This window comes from Hypanus sabinus, chromosome 2, assembly GCF_030144855.1.
Source record: "Hypanus sabinus isolate sHypSab1 chromosome 2, sHypSab1.hap1, whole genome shotgun sequence".
Lineage (NCBI taxonomy): Eukaryota > Metazoa > Chordata > Chondrichthyes > Myliobatiformes > Dasyatidae > Hypanus > Hypanus sabinus.
In genome coordinates this window covers 184477783-184493706 of record NC_082707.1, presented here as the reverse complement: position 1 = coordinate 184493706, position 15924 = coordinate 184477783, and the positions used below count along the sequence as shown (strand labels likewise).

At 41.5% G+C, this 15924-nt stretch overlaps 1 protein-coding gene across 2 annotated transcripts in view; it reads right to left on the bottom strand.

Moving 5' to 3' along the window:
* Positions 1-15924, bottom strand: part of ttc7b (tetratricopeptide repeat domain 7B) — a 478574-nt gene that overhangs the window by 157527 nt on the left and 305123 nt on the right. For both annotated transcript variants that reach the window (XM_059961183.1, XM_059961187.1), the window contains exon 17: positions 12609-12706. In XM_059961183.1, the coding sequence (XP_059817166.1) occupies positions 12609-12706 (98 nt within the window). The remainder of the gene's footprint in view (positions 1-12608; positions 12707-15924) is intronic.

Genomic DNA, 15924 nt, shown 5'->3' with positions numbered 1-15924 from the left:
TTTCCCCCAATCACCTTAAAATTATGCCTCCTTGTGTTAGCCATTTCTGCCCTGTTTAAAAAACTCTAGCTGTCCACTCCATCTATGCTTCTTAACATTTCCAACACTTCTATCAAGTCACCTCTCATCCTCTCAAATGGTGTTTCTGGATTTCACTCTGGCATTTAATACTTTTGTTCCACAGACCTTGGTGAGCAAACTCCTACTCTTTGGTCTAAATCAGGGTTCCCCAATTAGTTTTCCACAAGGGCCAAATTATGTCAAGCATGCCAAGCCAAGGGCCAAAACATATAGGGTTTTGTTTTAATTGCGCCAGTAAGTTGTTTTATGGGCAGATGTTATTATTATTATTATTATTATTATTAGTTGTATTAGTAGTAGCAGAAGTAATAGTGGTTGTAGTAGTAATAATTTAGGCCTGGGAATCTCAAAGTCTGTTTGTGGGTCACACAAGGAAAAAAATGCACTCTTGAAACAAAATAAGTCCAAAACCAACCATTTAATTATGAATCATCTGGGACTACACACACACAAACACACGCAAGCACACACCATATTAAGCATGTCGGTTTTCCTGGTCGACTTTGTGCTTTTTTGTGCAGGCCACGATGTTCTTGGTTTAGGGTCCGTGAATTACTGAATTACATTTCGCTGAGATGACAGATTCACTTCTTAGATGACAGGCGGGTAAACTGGTGCGTGCTGCTGTCTAGTTGAGGACTGTAGAGAGCGCGCAGTAGGTCGTGTGCTCTACGGGGGCATAGGTCAAGTGTACGGTGTAGTACGAGGTTAAAATAAATTAGAGCAGCACACGCTTTATTTACATGTTATGACAGGTGCATTCATGTAAGTGCCAATGAGTCGGCGCGGTCCAGACATTTGGTTCTCGCGGTCTGGACCTGACCCACGGTCTGCCTATTGAGGTTGTCTGGTCTAAATAAACCACTGTACAATTAGGTTTTGGTCTTTCTAACCAACAGACCTCAGACAGTCAGGATACACAACCTCTTCTCTCTCCCCATCATCCTCAACACAGGTGTCTCCCAGAGCTGCGTCCTGGCCCACTGTTGTATACTCTGATCACATGTGACTGCATGACCAAACACCCAAGTAGTCACATTCTCAAGTTCTCCAATGACACGACAGTGATGGAACTCATCACCAACAACAATGAGATGGCCTACAGAGAGGAGGAGGAAGCGCTCAAGGCCAGGTATCAGACAAATAAACTCCTCCTCAATATCAGTAAGACAAAGGAGATGGTTATTGACTTCAGGAGAATTTGCACCACCTATCGTCCTCTTTACATCAACAACACAGCAATGGAAACTGAGAGCAGTTTCAAACTCCTGGGTGTGCACATCTTGCACAATCTCTGATGGTCTCAGAACACATACTACGCAACCAGAAAAGCTCACCTACGTTCCTATTTTTGAGGAAGCTAAAGAGAGCAGGATTATGTACATTATACTCATGCCCTTCTACAGATGTGCAGTAGAGAACATCCTAACATGCTGCATCGCTTCATAGTATGAAAACTGACCAATGCATCACCGGCACCTGCCTACCTGACATTAAGGAATTATATACAGAAATGTGCTGGAAAGGGGCCAGTATCATCATGAAGGATCCCACACACCATGCTCATGGACTGTTTGTCCCACTCCCATCAGAGTGGAAGCTCCATAGTATCTATGCCAGGACCAACAGACTCAAACAGTTACCTTCCCAAAGAAGTAAGGCTTATCAACAACTCCAACCACTAACCTACCACTCCAGACCCCCCTACCACACTACTTTATAATTTCTCGTCAGAATCAACTTGTGTACACATACTTCTGTTCCTAGTGTCACTTTATGGATCTAAAATCACTCCCTACATATATAAGCTAACTTATGTATTTATACAAGACTATAAGATATAGAATCAGACCATTTGGCCTACCAAGTCTGCTCTGCTATTCCATCATGGCTAATTTATTATCCCTTTCAACCCCATTCTCCTGCCTTCTCCCTGTAACCTTTGACACCTTCAAGTACCTATCAACCTCCTCTTTAAATATATTCTATCACTTGGCCTCCACAGCTGTCCATACAAGGAATTCCACAGAATCTCCACCCTCTTGCTAAAGAAATTCCTCCTCAACTCTGTTCTAAATGGACGTTCCTCCACTCTCAGGCTGGGTCCTTTGGTCCTAGACTCACCCACTACTATTCTCCCCACATCCACTCTATCTAAGCTTTTCAATATTCAATAGGTTTCAGTGAGGTCCCCTCTCATTTTCCAGTGAGTTCAGGCCCAGAGCCATCAAACGCTCCTCAAACATTAAACCTTTCATTCCCAGAAACATACTCATGAATTTCCTCTAGACCCTCTCCAATGCCAGCATATCTTTGCTTAGATAAGGCGTCCAAAACTGTTCACAAAATTCCAAATACGGTCTGACCAACATCTTATACAGCCTTAGCATTACACCTTTGTTCTTATATTCTAGTCCTCTTGAAATATATGCTAATATTACATTTGCCTTCCTTAGCATTGACTTAACTTGCAAGTTATCCTTTAGGGACTCCCAAGATCCTTTGTACCTTTGAATTTTGAATTGTCTTCCCATTTAGAAAATAATCTTTATTCCTGCTACCAAAGTGCATGACCATACACTTCCCAACACTATATTCCATCTTTGCCCACTCTCCCACAATGTCTTCACCTGCCCCTCCATTTAGCTTTGTGTCAGCTGCAAACCTGGCCACAAAGCCATCAATCCTGCCATACAAATCACTGATATATAATGTGAAAAAAAAACAGTCCCAATACCAACCCCTGTGGAACACCACTAGCAGCCAATCAAAATAGGCCCTATTTATTCTCACTCTCTACCTTCTATCCATTACAGGACACTTTTGTAATACCCTGGGCTCTTACCTTGTTAAGAAGCCTCATATGTGGCACCTTGTCAAAGTTCTTCTGAAAATCCAAATAAACAATATCCACTGACTTTCCTTTGTCTATCTTGCCTTTTATTTTCTCAAAGAATTCTTATAGAGTCGTCAGGCAAGATTTCCCCTTAAGAAAATCATGCTGACTTTAACCTACTTTATCATGTGCCTCCAAGCATACCAAAACCTTATCCTTAATAATGGACTGCGACATTTTACCAACATTGAAATCAGGTCAACTGACCAATAATGTCCTTTCTTTTGTCCCCTCCCTTCTTAAGGAGTGGAATAAAATTTACAATTTTCCAGTCCTCTGGAACAAGGATCTAGTGATTCTTGAAACATCATTACTAATGCCTCGAAAATCTCTTTATCTACCTCTTTCAGAACCCTAGGGTGCAGCCCGTCTGATACAGGTGATTTATTTACTTTCAGACTTTTTACCTTTCCAAGCACTTTATCTTTAGTAATAACAACTACACTCACTTCTACCCCCAACACTCTTAAGTTTATGGTATACTGCTAGTTATTCCACAGTGAAGACTGACACAAATTACATATTAATTTCTTTTGCCCTTTCTCTGACCCCTAATATTACCCCTCCAACATTATTTTCCAATGATCCAATATACATTCACTTCTCTCTTTATATAGCTGCTATAACTTTTGGCATCCTCTTTTAAATTATTGGGTAGCTTACCTTCATATTTCATCTTTTCTCTCCTTGATGGTTTTTTAGTTGCCTTCTGTTGGTTTTTAAAAGTTTCCCAATCCTCTAACTTCCCACTAATTTTTGCTATATTATATACCTTCTCTTTCGCTTTTATGCTGTCTTTGACTTCCCTTGTCAAACAAAGTTGCCTCATCTTCCTTTTAGAATATTTCTTCATCTTTGGGATATATCTATCCTGTGCATTCTGAATTGCCCTCAGAAACACCAACCATCGCTGTTGTGTCATCATCCATGCTAGTGTCCCCCTCCAATCAACTCTGGCCAGCTCTTCTCTCTTGTCTTTGTAATTTCCCTTACTCCATTGTAATACTGATACCCTCTTTCCCTCTCAAATTGTAGCACGGATTCTATAACATTATAATCAGTCCCTCCAAATGGTTCCTTTACCTTAAACTCCCCAATCAAATCTAGTTGATTATCCACACCCAATCCAGAATTGCCTTTCCCTAGTAGGCGCAACAACAAGCTGCTCTAAAAAGCCATCTCATACGCATTCTATTTATTTCCTCTTTTGGGATCTAGCACCTACCCAATTTTGCCAATCTACCTGCATATTGAAATCCCTCATGACTATATTTACATGCTTTTTCTATCTTCTATCTTCTGTTGTAATTTATATCCCATATGCTGGCTACTGTTCAGAGGAGTGTATATAAGTCTAATCAGGATCTTTTTACTCTTGCAGTTTCTTAATTCTCCCCACTAGGTTTCTACATCTTCCTGTCTATTGAATCTCAGAGTTGTATACGGTCACATATATGTATTTTGATAATAATTTTGAACTATGTCACCACGTTTTATGGATTTGATTTCATACTTTAACAACAGAGCCACCCAAAGCTCTCTGCTTATCTGCTTGTCCTTTTGATACAAGGTATATCCTTGGATATCAAACTCTAAACAATGCTCTTCTTTCAGCCATGACTGAGTGATGCCCACAACGCCATTCATATCTGCAATCTCTAACAGTGTGACAATATTTTATTGTATTTTTATTATTGTGCTCTTATTGCATATTTTTGTGCTGCATTAGATCTGGAGTAATAATTATTTTGATCTCCTTTTCACTTGTGTACTGGAAATGACAGTAAGTAATCTTGAATCTTCACTCCAAAGAGAAAAACCGTAGTTCATTCAACGATCATGCTCACTAATCCAGGCACTACAGACACTAAACTGGAAGGAGGTGACCAAAACTGAAAACAATATTCCAAATGGGGTCTAACCAGGGTCTTACAGAGGTACATTACCTCACAGCTCTTGAACTTAATCCTCTGACTAATGAAAACCTTCTTAACAAGAGGGATCTATGGATATGAACCCCAAGATCCCGTTGTCCTTCTGCAGGAGTTTACGTGTGTACACTGAGTTTTATGTGTGAATCATTTAATAGATCTGTTAACAATCTGAGAAGGTGAAGCATTAGAATAAACTCGTAAATTATTAGTAAGAACTTCTTTAACTAAAAAAAGGGAAAAAATTCCAGAAGGCGTTCAGTAAGGTGCTACATAAAAGGATGCTGTATACTAATCTGGCATGGCAGCACAGTGGTTAGTGTAACACTTTACAGCACCAGCGACCCAGGTTCAAATCCACTGCGGTTTGTAAGCAGAGTAAATACGTTCTTCCCAGGACCTCATGGATTTCCTCTGGGTGCTCCTGTTTCTTCCCACATTCCAAAGATGTTAATAGTTTAATTGTTCACATGGGTAAAACTGGGTGGTGTGGGTTTGTTGAACTGGAAGGGCCTATTACCATGCAGTATCTCTAAATAAAAAAATAAAACCATCATGGACACAGGGTCAAAGCAAACAAGCCCATAAAATTCTCTCAACCACAGCCCCTTCTATTGTTTTCTGAAATGTTGGCTACCCTTCTACAAGATCTAATGTCCCGATGAAGGGTCTCAGCCCAAGATGTCGACTGCTTAATTCCCCTCCATAGATGCTGACAGATTTGCTGAGTTCCTAAAGCATTTATGTGTGTTGCTCAAGATGTTCAGCACTTGTAGAGCTCTTGTGTTTACCCTTTTACAAATACCATCCCCCCCAAGCCAACAGCATGCTAACTTTGAAACTAGTAGCTGTATCTTCATTACTGTGGGGTTAAACCACTATACTTGTTACAGGTCGAGTCTGTGGTAAGGAAGGCAAATTTCAAGGGGAATAGAATATAAAAGCAATGAGATAATGCTGAGCCTTTAAAAAGACACTAGTCAGGCTGTACGGAGTATTGTCAATAGTTTTGGGCCCCATATCTCAAAAAGGATGTGTTGTCATTGGTGAGAGTTCAGAGGAGGTCCACGAGGATGATTCCAGGAATGAAAGGGTTAACATATGAGGTGCGTTTGGCAGTTTTGGGCCTGTACTCACTGGAATTTAAAAGGATGCGGCGGGGGGGGGGGGGGGGGTTCCCTTTGAAACTTACTGAATATTTGAAAGACATGTGGAGAGGATGTTTCCTATGGTGTGGTATCCAGAACTAGAGGGTACAGTCTCAAAATTGAGTAATGAATCTGTGGAATGCTCTGCCACAGACTGCAGTGGGGGCCAAGTCCATGGGTATATTTAAGGTGGAAGTTGATCATTTCCTGATTGGTCGGGGCATCAACGGACATGGAGAGAAGGCAAGGTTTGGGGTTGAGTGGGATCCAGTATCAGCCAGTGGAGCAGACTCGATGGGCTGAATGGGCTAATTCTGCTCCTATGTCTTATAGTTTTATGGTAACCCACATACCAGAGGAAACACATATACCAAACATCAGCTGCAGTCTCCCCCATCTTTTCGGAGGGTTAAACAATAACTACTGGCCCTACCAACAATGCCCACATCCAAAAACATCAAAGCTATTCAAAGCTCGGATGTTCGTCTTGTTGTGCGAGGAGAAGAGACTGGGGAAAAAGAAGTAGAGCCTTATATTTCTATTTGTGCATCTGCTATTTGCAGAATGATTTGCATTGTTACATGTAAACAAGTGCTTGTCACAACAAGTTAAAAATGATAGCAGATCCAACCTTGATTTCAAAACACATCTGAGAACTCCCACAAAGCATTCCAATGGAAACAACAGCAAATGAAAATCAGAAAAGATGCTGGAAATCTGAAATCGTAAACAGAAAATGCTGGAAATACTCCACAGGTCAGATAGTATCTGTGGAGAGAGAAACAGGGTTAACACTTCAGAAACACGAACGGCAAGAAGAAACAAGAAATCTTGCTTCTTCCTCCACAGATACCATCTGACCTGCTGAATATTTCCATCATTTTCTCTTCATGTTGCATTGGAAACAACATTTGCCTTTCTCCCTGGTCCTGCAGAACTGCTCCTTATCCTCATGACCTTTACCTCTCGCTACCTTGGTAAAATAGCCAGCATAATCAAATATCCTGGAACATCCTCTCTTTTCCCCATCCCATCCCATTCTCCACTGCTAGAATTCTTTGAAGAAATAATAAGCAGGATAGACAAAGGAGAATCGGTGGATGTTGTGTACTTGGATTTTCAGAAGGTTTTTGAAATGAAACCACTTAACCAGTCCTCTTCTCTCCCTTTCCTTCCTGAGCCACAGAACCAGAGACCTTCTTGCTGCAGTTTCTCCCTGGTAGGTCATCCTCCCCCACCCCGCCACAACAGTATCCAAAACAGTATACTTATTATTGATGGGAATGACCACAGGGGTGCTCTGGACTGGCTACCTATTCCCTTTTCTTCTCCCAGCAATCACCCAGAGATCTGCCTCCTGCATCTTAGGAGTGGCTACTGCCCTGTAATTCCTCTATTTCACCTCCTCATTCGCCTAAATGAGCTGAAGGACATCATCTTTAACATAGTCTCTAAGAGCTGCAGCTCAATGGACTTTGTACAGATAGTTATCAGTTGACTGGAGATCTCCCAGAGTTCCCACATCTCACTCTAAGAGCATACCATTAACACTAGATCCATTCTCAGTGCACTAGAGGTGTACTAATAGACAAAGAAAGAAGAAAAACATCCTAGAAACATACTTAAAACCTCTGCCTGTGCTTGCAGTGTTCTATGACTCTAGCATAGAAGAGTACAGTACAAGAACAGGCCCTTCAGCCCACAATCTCTGTGCTAAACATGATGCCAAATTAAACTAGATCACTTTTGCCAGTACTGTTCCTACAAATGGATCGGAGTCCCGATTCATCATAGTAGAACACCTACATAAACCAGTCTTGTTTATTAATTCCTGAGTCTGACATAAACAATGACTGGTCAAAACCTGGAAAAAAAATTCTTATCCCTGAAGGCATGACTGGTGTATGCGTGCAGTGAGACTGAAATGAAATAGTTATTTAATGATGTTCGTTTCCATGAAGGTGGCTGTGTCCTTGGGACTGTTGTGGAAGCGATGGAGAGTGATTTATCATACCTGCTATTGACATCTGTAACCTGAGGGCTTCCTAGCAATGATATCAGGCGGCCAGCACTCTATGTACGAAACATGAAGCGTTTTAGCATTATATGAGGGTAACTGTCTGTCTCTCGCCCACCCACCCAACCAACCATACACATACAAGTGCCTTAAACCTCAGACAAGCCATCTTCTGGGCCTCCGGTGGACTTGGACTCGCAGGCTCTGGACCTTCGACTACCCCTGTGACCATCTCCCACCTTATGACCTTGACCATGAAGAGCATTCTAACTAGTTATATCACCTTCTGCTATGGAGGGATCTTTGCACCAGATTGGAAAAAGCTGCAGAGCGGTTTAAACTCAGTCAGCTCCATCATGGGCACTAGCCACCCGAGCACTGAGGACATCTTCGGAAGACGATGCCTCAAAAAGGTGGCATCCATCATTACAGAACCCCATCTCCCAGGACATGCTCTCTACTTATTACTACCATCAGAGAGGAGGTTACAGAAGCCTGTTTGTGTGGTACATGTGACAATAATAAGCCACATCAGGTACTAATTGTATGCATTCACAATCGAGGACTCACTAACAATGATGCCAGAGAATCAGCATTTATGTACAGAACATGAGGTGTTAAGGTATTTTATGAAGGTGACTGTCTGCTGAATGACACGAAGGACAACAATTACTCACTTGATTACTGGTGCTGATATCCTTTGTGTGAAGCGACTGCATGTGTAAAGAGCTTCTGAGTTCTATCATTTGAATCAGGATTCCTTATTTCATGACTCATGGTTGCACATTATGGTCTTGGTAAAGAAAGGACACACAACTTTTCCCTTGTGTTTTCTTTGAGATTCAGATTCAGTTTCACTTATTGATCAAACGTACATTGAAACATAAAGCGAAATGCGTTATTTGCATTATCAACCAACCCGACCTAAGAATGTGCTGAGGGCAGCCAACAAGTGTCGCCACAGATTCTGGCACCAAAATAGCATGCCCACAGTGTTCAGAGGAATAATGCAACACAACAGCAGGAACAAAGCAGCAAAAGCAAATCCCTTTCCTCCCTCCCACCCGCCCACCCACCCATTCACACATACAGTCTACCAAACCCAGTTCAGACCTGCAGACCTCCAGCCTCCAGTGCACCCGCAGACAGTGGGCCTCCAAATTTCCCAGTGGACTATTACACTCGCATATCTGATGTTTCAGCCATCAGTCTTCAACTTCCAATCGACCTTCAAGCTTCAGACTTCAGTGTCGACCCCAGGACTAGCCAATGACGGGTTACCAAGCTCCAGGCCTCAAACTCCAGACTCACCTAGAAGGTCACCAGCCCTGCCCACATGGATATCCAGTTCCAGGACTTGCTGACATGGGGGTCTTACTGGCATGGGAGGGGTGGGGGTCCACCAGCTGTCATCTTCACTGACCTCGTCCTCTGCACTTGCCAGTCCGACATCCACAGATGCCCTTCATCACATATCCACGACACTGGCCTTCGAGCATGGAGAGTGGAGCAAAGACTTTGACTCCAGATGCCCTTCATCACATGTCCACACTGCTGGCCTTTCACCACAGGTCTAGAGTGCAGCCTGACCTGTAAATCTTTCTCATCTTTGTCCCTCAATATTTCCCTGTCCTTGCACCCTAAGCTTACCCCTACCTCTTCTCTCTGTCCCCAAACCCATCAATATGAACTTAAAAGCGACTAAGTCTGAGCCATGATCGTGAAGAAACCTCAGCTCGGTGCCCTCTTGACCTGAAGTTCCCATCTCAAGACAGATCCCCAGTATCTACAGTTCCTCTTCCCCCAGTGGCTAATATCCTTTTGTGAATGTATATAATTGGTAAATTGGTTTCTTATTTTCACATGTAATATTATTGTTATATTACTAAAATAACATGTATTATTGTCACAGGTTCCAGAAGACTGGAAAATTGCAAATGTCACCCACTCTTCAAGAAGGAGAATAGTAGAAAGGAAATTGTAGGCCAGCTAGTCTGACCTCAGAAGTTGGGAAGATATTGGAGTTCATTGTTAAGGATGTGGTTTGGGGATATTTGGAGGCACATGATAAAATAGACCAAAGACAGCATGATTTCCTTAAGGGAAAATTTTGCCTGACAAATCTGCTGAAATTCTTTGAAGAAATAACAGGCAGGATAGACAAAGGAGTATTGGTGGATGTTATATACTTGGACTTTCAGAAGGCCTTTGACAAGGTGCTGCACATAGAACTGCTTAACAAGATAAGTTCCCATTGTATTATAGGAAAGATACTAGTGCAGATCGAGCATTGGCTGACTAGCAGGAGGCAAAGGGTAGGAATAAAGGGAGTCTTTTCTGGTTGGCTTCTATTGATTTGTGAAGTTCAGCAGTGGTTGGTATTGGGACACTTCTTTGACATGGATGACAGAATTGATGATTTTCTGGTCAAGTTTGTGGACAATATAGATAGGTAGAGGTGGAGGTAGTGTTGAGGAAGCAGAGAAAGGTAGAAACTCTGGCTGAAAAAAAAAGCATATCCTTGCCCGTATAGACATTGCAAAGCATTGCTTACAAGATACTGTAAAGATATGGAAAAAGGTCTTGTGGTTGGTTGAGACTAAAGTGGAACTCTTTGACCTCAACATTAAGTGGTATGTGTAGCGTAAATCTAATACTGCGCATCATCCAGGTAACACCATCCCTAAAGTATGGTGGAGGTAGCATCATGTCATGGGGGATGCTTTTTAGCAGCAGGAAGTGGAAACTGTAGATGAATGCTGCTAAGTACAGAAGAGCCTGGATAAAAACCTGGTAGCCTCTCTCAGAGAGCTTAATCAGAGGAAGTTCACCTTTCAACAGGATGACTCAAAGCACACTGATAGCACAACCACGGAGGTGCTTCAAGTGAAGAAAATGATGTCCATCAGTGGCTCAGTCAGAGTTCTGAACTTAGCCTGACTGATCTTCTCTGGTATAACCTAAAAATTACTGTCCGCCACCACTCCCCAACTAACCTGGCACAGCTTGAGCAATTTTTCAAGAAGGAATGGGTAAATCTTGCTCCATCACATTTGCCAAAGCTAATAGAGACTTATCCAAAAAGATTACCACCTGTAATAGCTGAATGAGGAGTTTCAACTAAGTACCGACCAAAGGGGGATGAACACTTTTGAACTGCTGACATTTCAGTTTTTGAACTTTTAGTTTTTCATTCTTTACAATTTTCCCTGCTTTTTGGGCTCTATTGTGGAATATGTAATACACAAATAAAAATTCTCAGTTAAATTGATCAAATTTCCTAGTTGAAATACTCAGTTTTGTAGACAAGGGCTTGGGACTGAATACTTTTTCTAAGGCCCTGTATATCCCTCATAATCTTGTATACCTATATTATGCTCTATAATGATCAACATTCTCAAGTGAACTCTTCTTGAAAGCATGCAGAAGTTGAAGAAGACTGGGGTGAAATGTGACATTATCACACCTCTCACAATGCAAACCCATTCAAGATGTTCTTCTGATTGGGTACCAATGGGAATGCAGTCACTTTGGTGATATAAACAAAGATTGCCAGTCACCAGTGGATCTCATCCTGACACATCTGTGATGTTGGCAGAGTGAGAAGAAAATAGGAATGCCAGCTATAATGTGATTTCAGAGATATTTACCAGAACAGTTTCAGCAACATATTCCAGCTGAACTGACAGAAGGTGAGGCAGAAGCAGATTCAATGATAACTTTCAAAGTGTAAATGATTATTTCCTCAAAAAAGAAACATCTGCAGAGTTGTGGGAAAAAAGAAAGAAGGTGGAAAACTTCTTAGTAGTTCTGTATGGGCTAGCACAAGGACAGTGGGCTGAATGGTTTTCAAGTAGTACCATAAAGAGCAGTGAAGTTTGTAAGATTACTTGGCTTATTAACATGGTAGCCCCTTAAAACACATAATCTATTAAAATACCCAATCTTTGCACCTAAAATGCTTATAAAATTTCCCCTTTGCTGCAGGGGTTGTTAGGTCCACTTCCATTACTGGCATCCAACCTGAAAAATGAAGCTTCACTTAAGTAAAAAGTCTCAGCAATTGGGACCTAGGTTATAGCTGTGTCTGTGCAATCCAAATCAACACAGTATGAAAACATGAGGGAGAGAGGAACAGACGGATAAGGTGGTGAGAGGAGGCTTGTGTCAAGTGTAAACAGTCAGATTGAAAAGCCTGTGCTGTTATTTTCAGGATAATTCATTAAGTAATTCTTAAGTGGCATACATCAAGATCTCTCCACTTTCAAAGGAATTTTAAAACAAAAAAAGAATTTTAAATGCATCAAAATCAGTGCAAACATTACTTTAAGTTCTGAGCCCATCTGTTTAACTTCAGTGATGCTATTTCATGGCTTATGTTGTTTAATTGTCAGTATGGACCTGTTTGCCTCCTGTTACCTCATGCCAATACACCAACTGTAGAGGAAACACAAGAGTATGTTGGAGTGAACTGATAGATTAGTGACTTGCTCATGTGTGGTTCATTCAGATGGAAGGCAGAAGATTGTTTTTACCTGTCTCAGGATCGCTGAAATCAGGCAGAGTGATGGTGTTCAGGTTTCGTCTGTCTGCTATGACTCTGTCTAGAAGGCTGCTCCCTCTCCCGGAGTCACTGCAACACATTTCAAAATTACAAAATGTAACACATATAGATTTAGTGGAATTGTTGTATTATTGTCACACGTACCGAGATACAGTGAATAACTGTCTGTGTGATCCAGGTGAATCATTCCAGACATAAGGACGCAGGTAGTAAAATTAAAACAACACAGAATATAGTGTTGCAGTTACAGGGAAAGTGAGTGCAGTTAGACAAATAAAGTTCAAGGGCCATAATATGGTAAATTAGACCAAGAATTCAATTTTAGCAGTCAAGACTTTGACAACAGCGAGATAGAAACTGACCTTAAGTCTTAGTGCATAATGGTTAGAAGATACAAAAGCCTGAAAGCCATACCACCAGATTCAAGGACAGCTTCTATCCCACTGATATCAGATGCTTAAACAGACCTCTTGAAAAATAAGATGGATTTAACCTCACAATCTACCTTGTTATGAACTTGCACTGCACTTTCTTTGCAGCTTTTACACTTTATTCTGCATTGTTACTGTTTTACATTGTTCTACCTCAATCCACTGTGAAATTATTTGATCTGTATAAACAGTAGGCAAGACAAGCTTTTCACATGTGACAATAACAAACTATTTCCTATGCTTTAACCTGACAGTATATGCTTTATGGAAAAGAATCAAGATAAAGTAGGAGTAACATATTTAAATTAGGATAAGGATAGCATTACCATTTTGAGGTTGGATTTAGAAATGGACTGTAAACAGCTGCTTTGATAAGAAATGATTCTTGGAGTAATGGCAGGGGAATTGTTCTGAACTTAAAGAAGGGTAACTTTGAAGGTATGAGACCTGAATTAGCTAAGATAGACCGGCAAATGATACTTAAAGGGTTGACGGTGGACATGCAATGGCAAGCATTTAAAGATCGCATGGATGAACTACAACAATTGTTCATCCCAGTTTGGCAAAAGAATAAACCAGGGAAGGTAGTGCACCCGTTGACAAGGAAAATTAGGGATAGTATCAAGTCCAAAGAGGAAATATATGAAATAGCCAGAAAAAGCGGCACACCTGAGGACTGGGAGAAATTCAGAGTCCAGCAGAGGAGGACAAAGGGCTTAATTAGGAAAGGGAAAAATGATTATGAGAGAAAGCTGGCAGGGAACTTAAAAACTGACTATAAAAGCTTTTATAGATATGTGAAAAGAAAAAGATTGGTCAAGACAAATGTAGGTCCCTTACAGTCAGAAACAGGTGAATTGATCATAGGGAACAAAGACATGGCAGACCAGTTGAACAACTACTTTGGTTCTGTCTTCACTAAGGAAGACATAAATATTCTTCTGGAAATAGTAGGGGACCGAGGGTCTAGTGAGATGGAGGAACTGAGGGAAATACATGTTAGTAGGGAAGTGGTGTTAGGTAAATTGAAGGGATTAAAGGCAGATAAATCCCCAGGGCCAGATGGTCTGCATCCCAGAGTGCTTAAGGAAGTAGCCCAAGAAATAGTGGATGCATTTGTGATAATTTTTCAAAACTCCTTAGATTCTGGATTAGCTCCTGAGGATTGGAGGGTGGCTAATGTAACCCCACTTTTTAAAAAAGGAGGGAGAGAAAAACCGGGGAATTATAGACCAGTGAGTCTGACATCAGTGGTGGGGAAAATGATAGAGTCAGTTATCAAAGATGTGATAACAGCACATTTGGAAAGAGGTGAAATCATTGGACAAAGTCAGCATGGATTTGTGAAAGGAAAATCATGTCTGATGAACCTTATAGAATTTTTTGAAGATGTAGCTAGTAGAGTGGATAAGAGAGAGCCAGTGGATGTGGTATATTTAGATTTTCAAAAGGCTTTTGACAAGGTCCCACACAGGAGTTTAGTGTGCAAACTTAAAGCACACGGTATTGGGGGTATGGTATTGATGTGGATAGAAAATTGGTTGGCAGACAGGAAGCAAAGAGTGGGAGTAAACGGGACCTTTTCAGAATGGCAGGCAGTGACTAGTGGGGTACCGCAAGGCTCAGTGCTGGGACCCCAGTTGTTTACAATATATATTAATGATTTAGATGAGGGAATTAAATGCAGCATCTCCAAGTTTGCGGATGACACGAAGCTGGGCGTTGGTGTTAGCTGTGAGGAGGATGCTAAGAGGATGAAAGGTGACTTGGATAGGTTAGGTGAGTGGGCAAATTCATGGCAGATGCAATTTAATGTGGATAAATGTGAGGGTATCCACTTTGGTTGCAAGAACAGGAAAACAGATTATTATCTGAACGGTGGCCGATTAGGAAAAGGGGAGATGCAACGAGAACTGGGTGTCATAGTACACCAGTCATTGAAGGTGGGCATGCAGGTACAGCAGGCGGTGAAAAAGGCAAATGGTATGTTGGCATTCATAGCAAAACGATTTGAGTACAGGAGCAGGGAGGTTCTACTGCAGTTGTACAAGGCCTTGGTGAGACCGCACCTAGAGTATTGTGTGCAGATTTGGTCCCCTAATCTGAGGAAAGACACTCTTGCCACAGAGGGAGTACAGAGAAGGTTCACCAGATTGATTCCTGGGATGGCAGGACTTTCATATGAAGAAAGACTGGATCGACTAGGCTTATACTCACTGGAATTTAGAAGATTGAGGGGGGGGATTTTATTGAAACATATAAAATTCTAAAGGGATTGGACAGGCTAGATGCAGGAAGATTGTTTCCGATGTTGGGGAAGTCCAGAACGAGGGGTCACAGTTTAAGGATAAAGGGGAAGCCTTTTAGGACCGAGGTGAGGAAAAACTTCTTCACACAGAGAGTGGTGAATCTGTGGAATTCTCTGCCACAGGAAACAGTTGAGGCCGGTTCATTGGCTATATTTAAGAGGAAGTTAGATATGGCCCTTGTGGCTAACGGGATCGGGGGGGGGGGGGGGTATGGAGAGAAAGCAGGTACAGGGTTCTGAGTTGGATGATCAGCCATGATCATACTGAATGGTGGTGCAGGCTCGAAGGGCCGAATGGCCTACTCCTGCACCTATTTTCTATGTTTCTATGAAGCAAACGTTCTCACAAAGAAGGGTAGGACCACCACATCTAGAGCCTGCTGAGTGCATAGAGGGTTTAACAAAGCAATGAGAGTTTTAGTATAAAGCACAGGGGTGAAATTAAAGGGGAAATTAGGAATTAAGAAAATTTTAAAATGGCTTTTAAGTGCATAGAATGCAAAATAAAATTTAAGGGAAGTGAAGAGTTTATATAGGATAAGACACGT